Below are 12,543 nucleotides of genomic sequence, written 5' to 3'. Positions count from 1 at the left end.
TAGGGAATAAATATTTTTAATAAAGCTAGAAATTTAGATGAAGGGTTTCCATAAAATTTGAAATCAACAACAAAATCATCATCTTTCTTGCGCAAACTTCATGCTCACAAACAAAATTCAGTCAAGCTTTCATAAACACAACTAAGATTATCCCTACAAAAACAATCAGGACTAACGACAGTATGTTCCAAATGAAATGAACAGACTAATTAAAGCTCTTAAACGATGGCATTGGCTGCACTTGCAATCCTTGGCCAAAGATCAGCGCACTCCTTTCCAATTGGACCAGTAATTGCAGAGCCTGGAAGCGAAAGTAACAAGAAATAAGAACGTGCAAGAAATCAGACAAGTTAAGTTGTACATCTAAAAACACTGGAAGAATGGTGGCAGCCATGGGGACCCAGAGGTTACAAGTATTAGGCAGTACCTTTCATTTCTCCTTTAGGGTTCACGATGACACCAGCATTATCTGCAGATAAAAGAAAAGGAATTCCAATTCAGGAACAAACAAATAAACATTTACAAGTTTGTTATTTATCGAGCAAACAGCCATAAGAATTGTCTCCTCTTGATAGCCATGAGAATTGTCTCCTGTTGTTATCAAACAAAAGAGACATGGCAAGAGTGCATTTCACTGACATGCAATGCAAAATACCCTCATATCACAAAATAGATGCATAACAAAACATATTGAAGATACTCCAAATGACGATCAATAAAAGTGCCCTTGTTTCAAAAACAAGATCATATTGAATACATTCCATGTAACAACCAAAACAAGTTTAAAACATCCAAAAAAATCATTTTAAAATACAAATGTTGGGTCCAAATGGAGCAGATATGCAAATTAAAAGAGACAGCAAATCTGTAACGAGGGACTCTGTCAATTTACCAGACGTGTAACTGTATCAACCACAGAAATTTTCAGGAGGATACTTGACTTATGTCTGGTAACATGTCATGTTTGCATACCAGCATCTGAATGTATCATGCTAGGTTATTCACAGAATTGCTAAATTAAAAACCAATGTGCTCAAGTCTCGTTTAGGAAATTGATGAACAAAAAATATATCAATGCAATAAAGGATATACCTCTAACTAAACCAAACACATTATGCATGTCTCAACCTTGATAGGTATGATAAAACAAAATTACCATCCAAATTGGGATAAGGTGAGTGCATATAATCTTGCTGGGTATGGGAGGTGCAAAGAAACTGCAATGCGAAAATTCTCAACACCACATCACCAGATATAAATCATACAAACACCTTAAACACATCTAAGATAGGCACTGGGAAACACTTCCAAATACAGAGCTAAGTTGAAGAGTTTATCGAATTGCAAAATAAAGTGATTCTACATTAGAGAAATCATACTCGATAAATATTTGACCATCTAGTTCAATATAGCTGGTCTTAGGGAGCATAATATCAGAAAACACGCCGAAATAAAAAAAGGAGATGCACTTTTACAAGCAATTTCAAAACAGTAGTAGCCTGGATCTCTAGTAAGAGAGATGATTATAACAACATAAATCAAGAGATGATACACTAGCGACAAACAACCTATTAATACAAAAAAGATAAACATAGAAGGCAGTAAATAAACACCTGACAGGTAAACAAACACAGCTAGAAATGGTGAAACACCAAAATAGAATAACAGAGGGAAGACAATGACCTTCAAAGTACATGAAAACACCGTCCTTTCGGCGCCAAGGCTTACGCTGCCTAACAATGACAGCAGGCATGACCTTCTTCCTGAGATCAGGCTTCCCCTTCTTGACAGTGGCCATAACCATATCACCAACGCAAGCAGAAGGTAAACGGTTCAAACGACCCTTGATTCCCTTCACGGAGATGATGTAAAGGTTCTTAGCACCAGTGTTATCAGCACAGTTCACTGTTGCTGCCACTGGCAGACCCAGTGACATCCTGAACTTGTTACCAGCTGATCCTCCACGCCCTGTATTTTTATTCAAACCAACAACATCAGCAGCGGTGTTAAGAATCTAAGTGTTAGCAGACACAAAACAAGAGATTTGTGATGATTTTAAATTGTTTTATTTCATTTTCTAAGAGATCGCAGAGGAAAATATGAAGAAAAAACGATGTAAGGAGACGAGAGAGAGCTGACCTCGCTTCGACATTTTCGACTGCTGGAGGAACACAAAGAGTGGATTTAGGGTTTGGGGGCTTTATATAGATGGCTCTCTAAGTCTAGGGTTTTTGTTTTGGTGTTTTTCGTATTTCCGGTTATATCCTTGTCTTTTTGCTTAATACCGAGATTGTACAAGGGGCCTCGTGAAATTTTATATTCCCGATTTCGGAAGCATGGGCCAGACGCAATGGGCCCAGCATCCTTTTTCTGCCACCACTCCTCACGAAACACCGAGTCATACCCAAACTTGTAATTTGCAAACTAAGCCCTGTCCAAATAAAGCCCATTAACTTAACTGTTTTGATATCATTTTCGTTTTCCTTTTTAAAAGCAAATTTCGAAAATAAAAATAAAAAACTTGTTTGTTTTTTGTTTTAAAAAATGTGAATATTCTATATTTATTATAAAATAATTTAAAAACTAATAAAGAATGTGGTTTTAAGAAATTTATGTTTGTTATTGTTGGTCTTGATTTGTTTTTTATTTTTTTGCACAAAACAAAATCAAAACTAAATATTTTTTAATTTCTATCTTCATAAATTTAAAAACAGAAACCTCAAATGAAACAAATAGATTTTTTAATAATTCAACACTTTATTCTCATAAAAACTCAATCAATTAATAAAATACCAGCTAAAAGCACAACTAATTTATTGTAGGATCCATTTTTTAATTAAAATAAAAATTTTCTTCATTAATTTTTTTAATTATACATGCAAAATTTACCAGTATTTTATGTAACTCTATTTCAAAAAAAAATTATATATTATTTATTTTATTAAAATGACATACATGTGTGTGTGTATTATCGACCTATTTTACTTCTTTACTTAATTTTCTTAAACTTGATAACTACACGTAAAAATATCAGATAACCCTCAATCATGTTTTGTTGCAAAAACAAAATATTAACCAATTTAAAAATGATTAAAAGCAATTGTGCTGCTTTAAAAGCAATGATAATTTAATCTGAATTCCATGAATATTAACACAGTCTGACAAACCCACCCGAACCTAACCTGATATATATTTATATTATATAAACAAATTTATAGAATATTTAGATTTTTTTAATACAATATGATATACACATACTTAAATATTAACATAAAACATATATATGGACAATATTTATCATTTTATCATTTATATATATATATATATATATATAAAATAGATAATAAATACTCATTGGATACTCAAAGCCCAAAAAATAGTTTATAAATATCTAAATTTTTTATTCGATAAACAATAAAAATAAAAATAAAAATAAAAATAAATATAATAAAAATATTTAAGAATACCCAACAAGCAGATACAAATTATCATGCCTAATAGATAGAGCGTAGAGTTGAAGAGTAATGGGAAGACGACGAGACCAGGTGAAAAGGTGGACCTAAAGCCTCTAACACGAAACTTGCATACACGTGAGAACTGCGAAGTTGACCGGAAAAGCCTAGTAGATCACAAGTCCTTTCTGTTTTTCTTTCAATACATGAAATTTGACCCCAATGCCTTGACATGCCCAGCATTCGAATACTCGGAACCTTCTATATGATTTGGGTAACATTGTTTAGCCTGAGGCGGCATGATCTTGGAAGACACAAATACATCTTGTCAGATGCAGGGGCATTTACTCAAGGACCAGCAAAAACCGATGGAAAATGGAATGGTCAATCTATAGCTCATGCTGTGGAAAGAATGATCTAGCTTTTAATGATTTGTGTTTTAACTAGTCATAAGATGCACGCAGTGGAATGGATGATCTAGCAAGCTGTGCAGGAACACGGACTTGAACTCCACACAGTGACCGAGCAATGCTCGCTGGTAGCAATTTCGAATACTTGAACCTAAATTCTAGACAGCAATTTCTTGGGCCATTTTACCACGACCGAGAAAAGACACTTGCAAATATAATATGTAGCAGTTCTCTGCCTTTGGATATGATCGTTTCCTTTCTTCTCCGACGAACTCTAGCAAGAGGCCAGGACCATATGAGATATGATTATAGCAAGCTTAGATGCATGCAATGTCATGACAATATTGCATACACGATGGTTCTGTGCCTGAGACACTGGACATCAATTTTGAGGAAGCCTGATCACAATAGGTTTGTTTTCCCTGTTTCAATGCCAACTGCCAAGAAGGAGCCTTGATTGTGAAGATTTGCAGTGTAATTTTCCCTGCACCAAAATAAAATCGTTCCAGTGGACAAGAGTTAAAGACAACCTTGAGAATAGCCTGGCAGAACATCCATGCTAGCTACAAAATCCTCAACGTTTGGCTGAATACAAAGCATCGCTACTTAATGATGACCTATAAGGGATTCAAAAACCATATATACCATCAAGATCAGAGATCATAACAAATACCTCAAACAGTTCCATTGTTCCAGTAACCAACGTGTGTTTGCTTGTACACAGCTCACTCATGATCAACTCAGCTTCATGGAACAATTTCAAGTTATATATCATATAATGTTGTGCAGTTTATCTATAATGGTGTATGAAACAAATGAAAAAAAGAGAGAGGAAAGAAGTCAAATCATGTTAAGCATAACAGTTAAAATGGTTAATTAATGGATAAGCAGCTCCAAAATCTCCTACCTACTACTTTCTTTCCTGGTTCCAAGCGCTACCTTCTTTTCCAGAAGCTACCAAGGGGAGATGAAAAAGTCAGGGGAGCTGCTTTCAATGCTAAAAGACACAGAATGTCACCGTGGTCCATTATAGGGTGTCTGTGCAAAGGAAAAAATGTTGCTAGAAAAAACTATTCCTAAACTATAACACAGCAGGATGTATCGTATTTACGCGCTCAAATATGTGTGTGCATGTGATGGTCAACAAAAGCAAGAACTTGTCCAGTTCTTTAGTGGACAACCGATAAATTCAACTTGAGGCACTGAAGGACCATGGAACGTGTCAAAAATCACCTGCCACGTTATAGAAGCAGAGAACCAAGTCTCACTTGCATCCACAGAGAAACAACAAAATATGCACAGAGATACACTGCCTAGATCGTTCAGAAAAAAGAGTACACTGCATTGATATAATAATAGAAGATCATTAAACGAGTGAAATAGAATCTTTAGGCTTTAACCATGTGCCACTTCCCACCAGCTTTTGAGATCAGCCCAGCCATTAGCTCCTCAAGTTTGCCCTGGAAACATCTGAAGCAAAGGATACTATATTTCACATTTTCCATTATATATGATGAAACATGCTTCCTGTTATCTTTTGATTACATGGACTAGACTTGATAATACTAAAAAAATAAGAACTGTGAAAGAAAAAGCAGGAAGAGTTTAAGCTTACCTTGAGATATTGAACCTTCAAAGCAGAACTGACCAAGTCAACCAACCCAAGGCTACATAAAAACAAAGCCTGGTTGAAGATGAACCGACAGCATAAACATACACTACACAGATATAAGAAAAGTTGAAACTTAACTTTCCCAGTTCTCTCAAAACAACGTGGGTTTTAGAATGAGCTGCTCATACTTAACAGTGAGAAGAATATCTTAGAAAAGGAAACACGAGGGTATGCTAGTGGGAATTCAATATCATGTCATGCCAGGAAATGCCAAAATTGATCTTTACAATCTATATCTAAAACTTTTACAGAAAAATGACTCTTGAACGTGATCATGTGCCTGATGGGTGATACTGCATGCTAAACATGTTATTGTCCAAAATGCGCTGCTTAAAATGTAAAGAATTAGATATAGAATTTTTGAAAAAAGTAAGGAGACCCCAAAGGACAGAGTTTCAAAAGCTACTCTTGTATGTTAGCACAGTAAGGCTACATAAATAAACCCAAAGTAACTATAACAAAGCTCAATGGAAACTGCAGTATCTACCACCATAGTGGGAGTTATTCATATACCAAGAAAAATTGCAATTAGCCCCTTAGGACATGCATTTAATGTGTGTATATGATTAAGCAGAGAAAAACTCTTATCTAAAATAACCAGTGCAAAATAGCAACAGCTGGAGTTCACATTACCTCCAAAGTGCAAATGAAAGAGGCCTGCAATCCGCACATTGACAGGTTTAGATTCATGATTGGGAACCATGCAGTAATATGAAGCATCATGAGCCACAAAAAGATCCCAGCTATTTCCACTTGAAAATCGAAACTTTGACTGCTTAACTTGCGCTCTTGTGGAGCAACGTGACTTCAGCCATTTAAGAAGCACATGCCCTCCATCTACCCTTGAGATGTGCATGTGATAGCCAAATGCACCAAAATCCTTTCAGATTATCAATACAGTCTAGTATTGAACTACAGTGAAACCAATATTTAGTGTTCCATACCCAATCAGCCATTAAGTGCACACCCAATAGAATGTTCACTTTCTATTATCTTTAAGGTACCATGTTGCGCAGAGAACTAAATTAGAAAGAAAAGGAAAATAATCACAACCCTATCCTCTTCAAACTACAAATGTAAGATCTTTGTCACAGAAAACAAATTTCATATTAATTCTTCTTATGCTTAAATTCCAGTTCCCACTGATTTGCAGTGCATTACATAAATTGTAATCCATATGCTGATGGGCGTGTAGTTATAATTCTTCTTACAAAAATTCATACATCTTTCATAAAAACAATTGTACAATCAATCATAGCATAGAGATTACATGATATTCTTGTCGGAAAATCAAAGGATAACCAATCCCAATCGCTAGCAAGAACAAACAAACTTTTGAAAAATATCCAACACTAAAACACTAGCAAAAAGAAAACAAAAACTTACAAAATTAACAATCTACTTCATGTATAATTACTGTAAATTTTGACTTACGAAGCGCTGCGGTACAGTAAGAGAGTTACAACTACATCAAGCTGAGACATGAATCTTCCTACTTTAACTCCTGTACATATTCTGGTTGGAGTGCGGGACTTTTTGGCTATGGATAAATGCCAATGCTATTGAGAAAGTCTGCAGAGCTGACAATGTTGACTGAAAATGCACAGAATACATGCCATCATGGACATTCACCATCCTCAAGGGGGGAGCACCATTCTCTGAACCCTGCAAAATAAGAGTTGAGTCATGCTTACATTAATACTCATAAGAATCTACAAAATTGCGGTGAAGAAATGGAGAAACTACAAATTTTGAAAGGAAAATGAAAAGAAAGGAACAAGAAAAAAAAGCAAATTATATCCGTTGCTGTTCTTTCTGTCCATTGAGACAGCACTAGCGATGGCCACCTTAAGAATTAATGGATAAAGCTTGCATGGAGTGTGGCTCACCTGTATGAACAAATTAATTAACTTGCACTCCCCCTGCATATCTGCTGAGGATGAAAACTCCTTGTTGGCTGATCTGCTTTTGAGTACTGTTAACGGACACCCTAGGTCCCAGCCACCACAATCACAGTACCCACCTGATCTCCATCTATCAATAAGACTGGAAGGACCACCATTTCTGGTCCTTGGACCTCCATGAAGACCAGCTGGAATGAGAATATCAATGCTTGTTGAGCAATCACCGGTATCTCGGGCACAACTGGCAGAAAGTACTGAGGATTTCATCGTATCCTTGGCTTGCGTTACAGCCGTGTTCTTGAGAAAATTCAAACCCCAACCTCCAGTCTTCTCTGGACGCTTCTCAGGAAGATGATTTTTCACCAAAATGGCCGCCAATTCAAGATTTGGTGGAAGATGATTTTCTAAGAGATTGGCCCCACCAAGTGCGTCCATGTTGTATTCTCTCTCTTGAAAAGGCTCCCAAGAAGAATTCTCCAGTATTGCACCAGATCCATCAAATCTGGAGTTAGTTCTCTTCTTGAATGAGTTGTTGGTCCTGAACACTTCCACCACCCTGCTTGACAATCTCTTGTTCTTCCTGAGGTCATGGCTTGAACTTTGCAACTCTCCCACTAAATTTTCATAACAACCGAACAAAACAAATTCTCTCTCCATGATTCTACAATTGTTTGGGCAAAGAGAAAAGGAAGTTGATACGTTCATCTGACCTACAAGGCGAGACTCTTTATCATGAATCATATGTTCCTTTTGGCCACCTTTTCTAGAATGGAATAAATACACGTACTCTAGAGCCTTATCATCTGCTGAATTAACATTATAAAAGTTGGCCACGTAGACCACCTTCTGATCGTCTAAGGAGAAGATGAAATGTGGGTTTCCCCCCTTCCATGTGCACTGGAGCGTCCCCTGAGTAACAGCAGCAGGGAGAGAAGAAGAGGACTGATCAGAACAAGTAGAGTTTGTACTCGACATAGAAACAAACCTTTTGTGCAAACTCTCTGATTCATATTTATGGCTTCCTGGAGTTTGTGCTCCGTTATCGAGCTTGTGTGGTGAATAACTACTTAATCCACCAGGAGAGTTCATAAAATCGTAACATATTGATCCTTTAACATCGCTGGAAGTCACTTTCTCAAAATTGGCATCACCATCATATGCACCATATCTGCGCAATAAAGGACTCTTCAGTATATTCACCATGCTCTTGCTACCCATGATTGAACCAGCAATCCACTGTTCTGCAGGGCTAATGACTACACTCCCGGTCCCAGCCAATGGACAGTCAAAATCAAACCCAGCCGAACTACATGTATTTTTATTCCCAATTTTAGCTATATTCAGGCCATCAGAGAAAAAACCCATGTTTCCCCAATCCAAGTACATAGAGGCGTTGCATGGAGCCGCTTGAGAAGTACTGGCATGTATGAATTCTAGGCAACGACGAAGATATTTCTCATCGATTGTTATTATATGCTTTGGAATCCAATTGTCTAAGACATGAATGCTTCGAAGGAACGAATCTTTGATGCAACTTTTACTGCGTTGCAGTTGCTTAACTTTTAAATGCAGATACTGATGTGAATTTACCCTTCTTGTCAGCCTACTAGATTTTGATTGGGAACAATCCAGCTCGTGGTCACCAGATAATTCTCTATCATGGCTTAAGCTATGCAATGAATCCTCTTTGCCCAGGCCATCTTTTTGAGCATTGGCAAATGTGTCATCCATCTTGAGCCTCCAATCTAACAAAGCACAGTAATGGCAGACAACTTTGTTTTCATCTTCTGTCTCCAACTATTTGATATAAATTGGAAAGCTCCAGCATATCAGGTAAGCCTCTTATTGCCAAAGTCGTATCCCAAAGGAATCTGAAAAAAGCAATTTGAACGGCTACCATCAGCACATTGCAAAACGAAGCATCCAAGAGAAGAAAGCTAATATTCATACATTTCACATCAGAATCTCTGAAAAAATTACAATTATTAGGAAAAAAGAAATAAAAAGTAAAAAATCAAAATCAATATTGGTTGTCAAAAACTTGAACCATGGGCATCCATGCTGGCTCGAATATATTGCATGTAATCGAGTAAATCTTGAAGCTTTCACTTTTCTGCCAAAATGCCAATATCAAAGTACTTTCCTTTCTTGATGTCACTTTACTTTGTTTCTTACGTCAAACAGGAAATTGAGGCAAAACCAGACATCTTGTGACAATTAAATTAACCATGTCAAGGTAACAATCAATACAAGAGTTATAACAGTAAACAATTAGTTTTCTTTAAGACTCCATAATTATGATATTGATTCTTAAGGAAAAAGAAAACCAAGACTGCAATTTTGCAAATGGGAATTACATCCAAAAATAAAGAAATGATGGGAGAGTGAGAAATATAAGGAGAAAACACATTCAAACTGCATCTTCCGCAATGTTACATGAAATCAATTGAACATGGATCCAACAGAGTGATAAAGAGAGGAAGAACAAGCTCACAAATCACATACATGTTCAGGAAAAATTATGGGGTTGCTCAAATTCAATAAAAGGTGTAATTGCACACAAGGCCCGCTCTATCAACCCAACTAACTTCATTTCAACTCTACTATTCTCAGCCCAACTCTATTTTATTTTTTTTCCTTTTTCCTTTTAATTTAACCTTACTCCAAATTTTAATATGGAAAGAAAACCTTAAAATGGTTGAAAGGAAATCACTAGAACCAGAATAAAAAAAAACTAATATTTCTCTTCTTGTACCACCTTTCCAGGAACAAATCCACAACCCCATAAGCTATCAAAATCACAAATCCAGCCATCAAAGTAGTAACTTATAAGAAATGCATAAGCAAACACCAATAAAGTAGCAAGCTTTAACTAGTGGTGTGTATAAATAGTGGTAAAAGAAAAACATATATGAAGCAAGAGGCCAGCTTTTGTTGCTTACCAGAAGAAACGGATCCAAGAACCAAAACCCAGTTCAATCACACTCTGATTCCCAAGAAAGCCAAGAGCTTAGATTTTTTAGCTTATCTAGCACCCAAAGAAACACGTAAAGAACACACAAAAGGAGAAGGAAACTTAACCGCTGACACTAATACATGGTTCTAGACATGATATGTTTCCCTTTAAACTAAAAAGAAACAAAAGATGTGCTGTGTCGTTAACAGTTTTTAGAGGGAGAAAGAACGAGAAACTTAACTAAAACAAGGTAGTAAGAGAGCTTAACATTGAAATGTGGATGTAAGCCACGTTTCTTAATGAATTTTCAGACAGTCCCCCAAAATCCATGGTTACGTGTAGGACCCATTATGGTGTTTGCAATTTCTAGTGTAGGACCCAATTTCTTTCTCTCTTCTTTTGCAATATTTTTTGGGCCATTATATTAAATTGAGTAGCAGACAATGTCCTGGATAAGGACCTCTTGTTCTGTTCATAGAAGGAAAGAAAGAAGGAAGAAAAGGAAAAATGAGCTGGTTCCCACGATAGCTACAGTCTTCCACACTGTTTTCCCTCCCATTCCTGATTGATGGGGACCACAAAACACAGCGTTTTGGTTTGAGTTTGGTAACACGTTCTCACAAATTTTTTAAAAAAATTATTTAAAATAAAAAAATTTATATTCTTAAATTGTTTAATATATTGATATAAAAATAATTTTTAAAAAATAAAAAAATTATTTTAATATATTTCTAAACAAAAATACTTTAAATCGTCACCGTTACCACAATTTCAAATATGATTAAGGTATTTTTTTGTATTAAAATAATTTTATTTACTTTTTAAAATTTATTTTTCATATCACCCCAATAAAAATAATCTAATAATATCAAAAAATTAATTTTAAAAAAAAATATTAAAAAAAAAACATAATTAAACTACAGTACCAACCAGCAACATGAGTGAAGAAATGTGTCTATTATAATAATAATTTTTCTTTTCTTTGTGGGCAAAAATTTTCAAGTCACGTGAGAGAGAGAGAGAGAGAGAGGGAGGGAGGTGTGTCAAAAGTAGGTACTCCACGTTGTAGGGCTAACATGCTCCATGGCTCTGTTTGACTGCATATGTTGCCGTTGTTAGTTTATTATTATGCTGTTGAGGATGTTGTTTTATTGTGCTCATGTTTTTCTTACAACCTTATTTATTGCTTGGGCGGTTTCGCTTTTATATAAAAACACTCTTTTATATCGGTTTTGATATGCTTGCACCGCTATTATTAAATTCGGCTCCATGGTTGGACCGACTCGGAATTAGTTTGACTAATTAATTTTTAAATAAGTCAAAACCTTGTTTAGTATTTTTATAAGAAAAACAGTATTATTTTAATTTTAAAAAAATAAAATAATAATAATTTGGATTAATCTGTTTAACTAATAACTTGGTGTTTAAACCGAGTTATAAGCCGAATCAGGTTTTGCGGTTTTGGGTGTATGTGAAGGTCATGATGTTTATTTCATATCACTCAATTTGTGCTTTTCGATCATGCAGGTGAGTGAAGAAATAACGTGATGAGTGAATTGGATCTTGTGTTGAAGAAACTGAAAAATATGTTGGAATATTAGATGCTTGTGTCATCTAGACAAGAGATTATAATAATTAGGAGTGCCACTATCTCCACGGCATTGTCCGTTTTCTATTTCTAAATCATCATAAAAGAAAACTATGTGGTGTGTTAAAAGGGAAATTTCCCATTGATAGGAGTGGTTGATGGTCTCTCGTGTTTAGAGTGTGGTTGTGGTTGTTTTTTTAAATATTTTTCACTTGAAAATACATTAAAATAATTTTTTTATTTTTAAAAAAATATTTTTGACATCAGCATATTAAAATGATCTAAAAACATAAAAAAAAATATTAATTTGAACCCAGAAAAAAAAATTTAATTTTTTTAAAAAATACTTTTAAAACACAAAAACAAACAGGACTGTTAGAAGCCGTTTGGGAACGCGGTGCAAACCGCGTCCCAAAAAATTCATAAATTTTTTTATTTTTTGCTAAAATTTAATTTTTATATATATATATATTTCGGGTTGTTTTGATGTGCTGATCTCAAAAATAATTTTTAAAAAATAAAAAAAAAATATTATTTTGATGCATTTTGACACGAAAAGCA

At 35.2% G+C, this 12,543-nt stretch overlaps 2 protein-coding genes across 14 annotated transcripts; both read right to left on the bottom strand.

Annotated features, from left to right (window-relative positions):
- Positions 1-32: 32 nt before the first annotated feature.
- LOC7459987 (60S ribosomal protein L23) lies at positions 33-2,289 on the bottom strand. Its single transcript, XM_002315549.4, has 4 exons — positions 2,140-2,289; positions 1,684-1,968; positions 428-469; positions 33-301 (listed from the first exon to the last, which is right to left on the bottom strand). The coding sequence occupies exons 1-4, from the start codon at positions 2,150-2,152 to the stop codon at positions 219-221; spliced, it is 423 nt and encodes a 140-aa protein (XP_002315585.1). The 5' UTR covers positions 2,153-2,289; the 3' UTR covers positions 33-218.
- A 1,132-nt stretch (positions 2,290-3,421) lies between these two features.
- On the bottom strand, positions 3,422-10,698 carry LOC7459988 (uncharacterized). Of its 13 annotated transcripts, none has more exons than XR_002984296.2 (9): positions 10,381-10,698; positions 7,424-9,309; positions 6,969-7,199; positions 6,168-6,376; positions 5,478-5,529; positions 5,263-5,332; positions 4,770-4,816; positions 4,536-4,606; positions 3,422-4,346 (listed from the first exon to the last, which is right to left on the bottom strand). XR_002984296.2 is itself a non-coding variant. In XM_002315550.4 (3 exons), exons 2-3 carry the CDS (start codon positions 9,167-9,169, stop codon positions 7,032-7,034), a joined length of 1,914 nt encoding a protein of 637 aa, XP_002315586.4. In that variant the 5' UTR covers positions 9,170-9,309; positions 10,381-10,698; the 3' UTR covers positions 6,736-7,031. The 13 variants fall into 13 exon arrangements, 1 of the variants encoding a protein (XP_002315586.4); XR_002984298.2 differs by having other exon boundaries at positions 5,280-5,332; XR_002984293.2 differs by having other exon boundaries at positions 4,770-5,332; positions 6,168-6,446.
- Positions 10,699-12,543: the final 1,845 nt, after the last annotated feature.

The sequence above is a fragment of the Populus trichocarpa genome, chromosome 10 (genome assembly GCF_000002775.5).
Source record: "Populus trichocarpa isolate Nisqually-1 chromosome 10, P.trichocarpa_v4.1, whole genome shotgun sequence".
In the NCBI taxonomy this organism is placed as follows: domain Eukaryota; kingdom Viridiplantae; phylum Streptophyta; class Magnoliopsida; order Malpighiales; family Salicaceae; genus Populus; species Populus trichocarpa.
The sequence above is the reverse complement of the archived record's forward strand: the minus strand, read 5'-3'. Positions and strand labels throughout refer to the sequence as shown.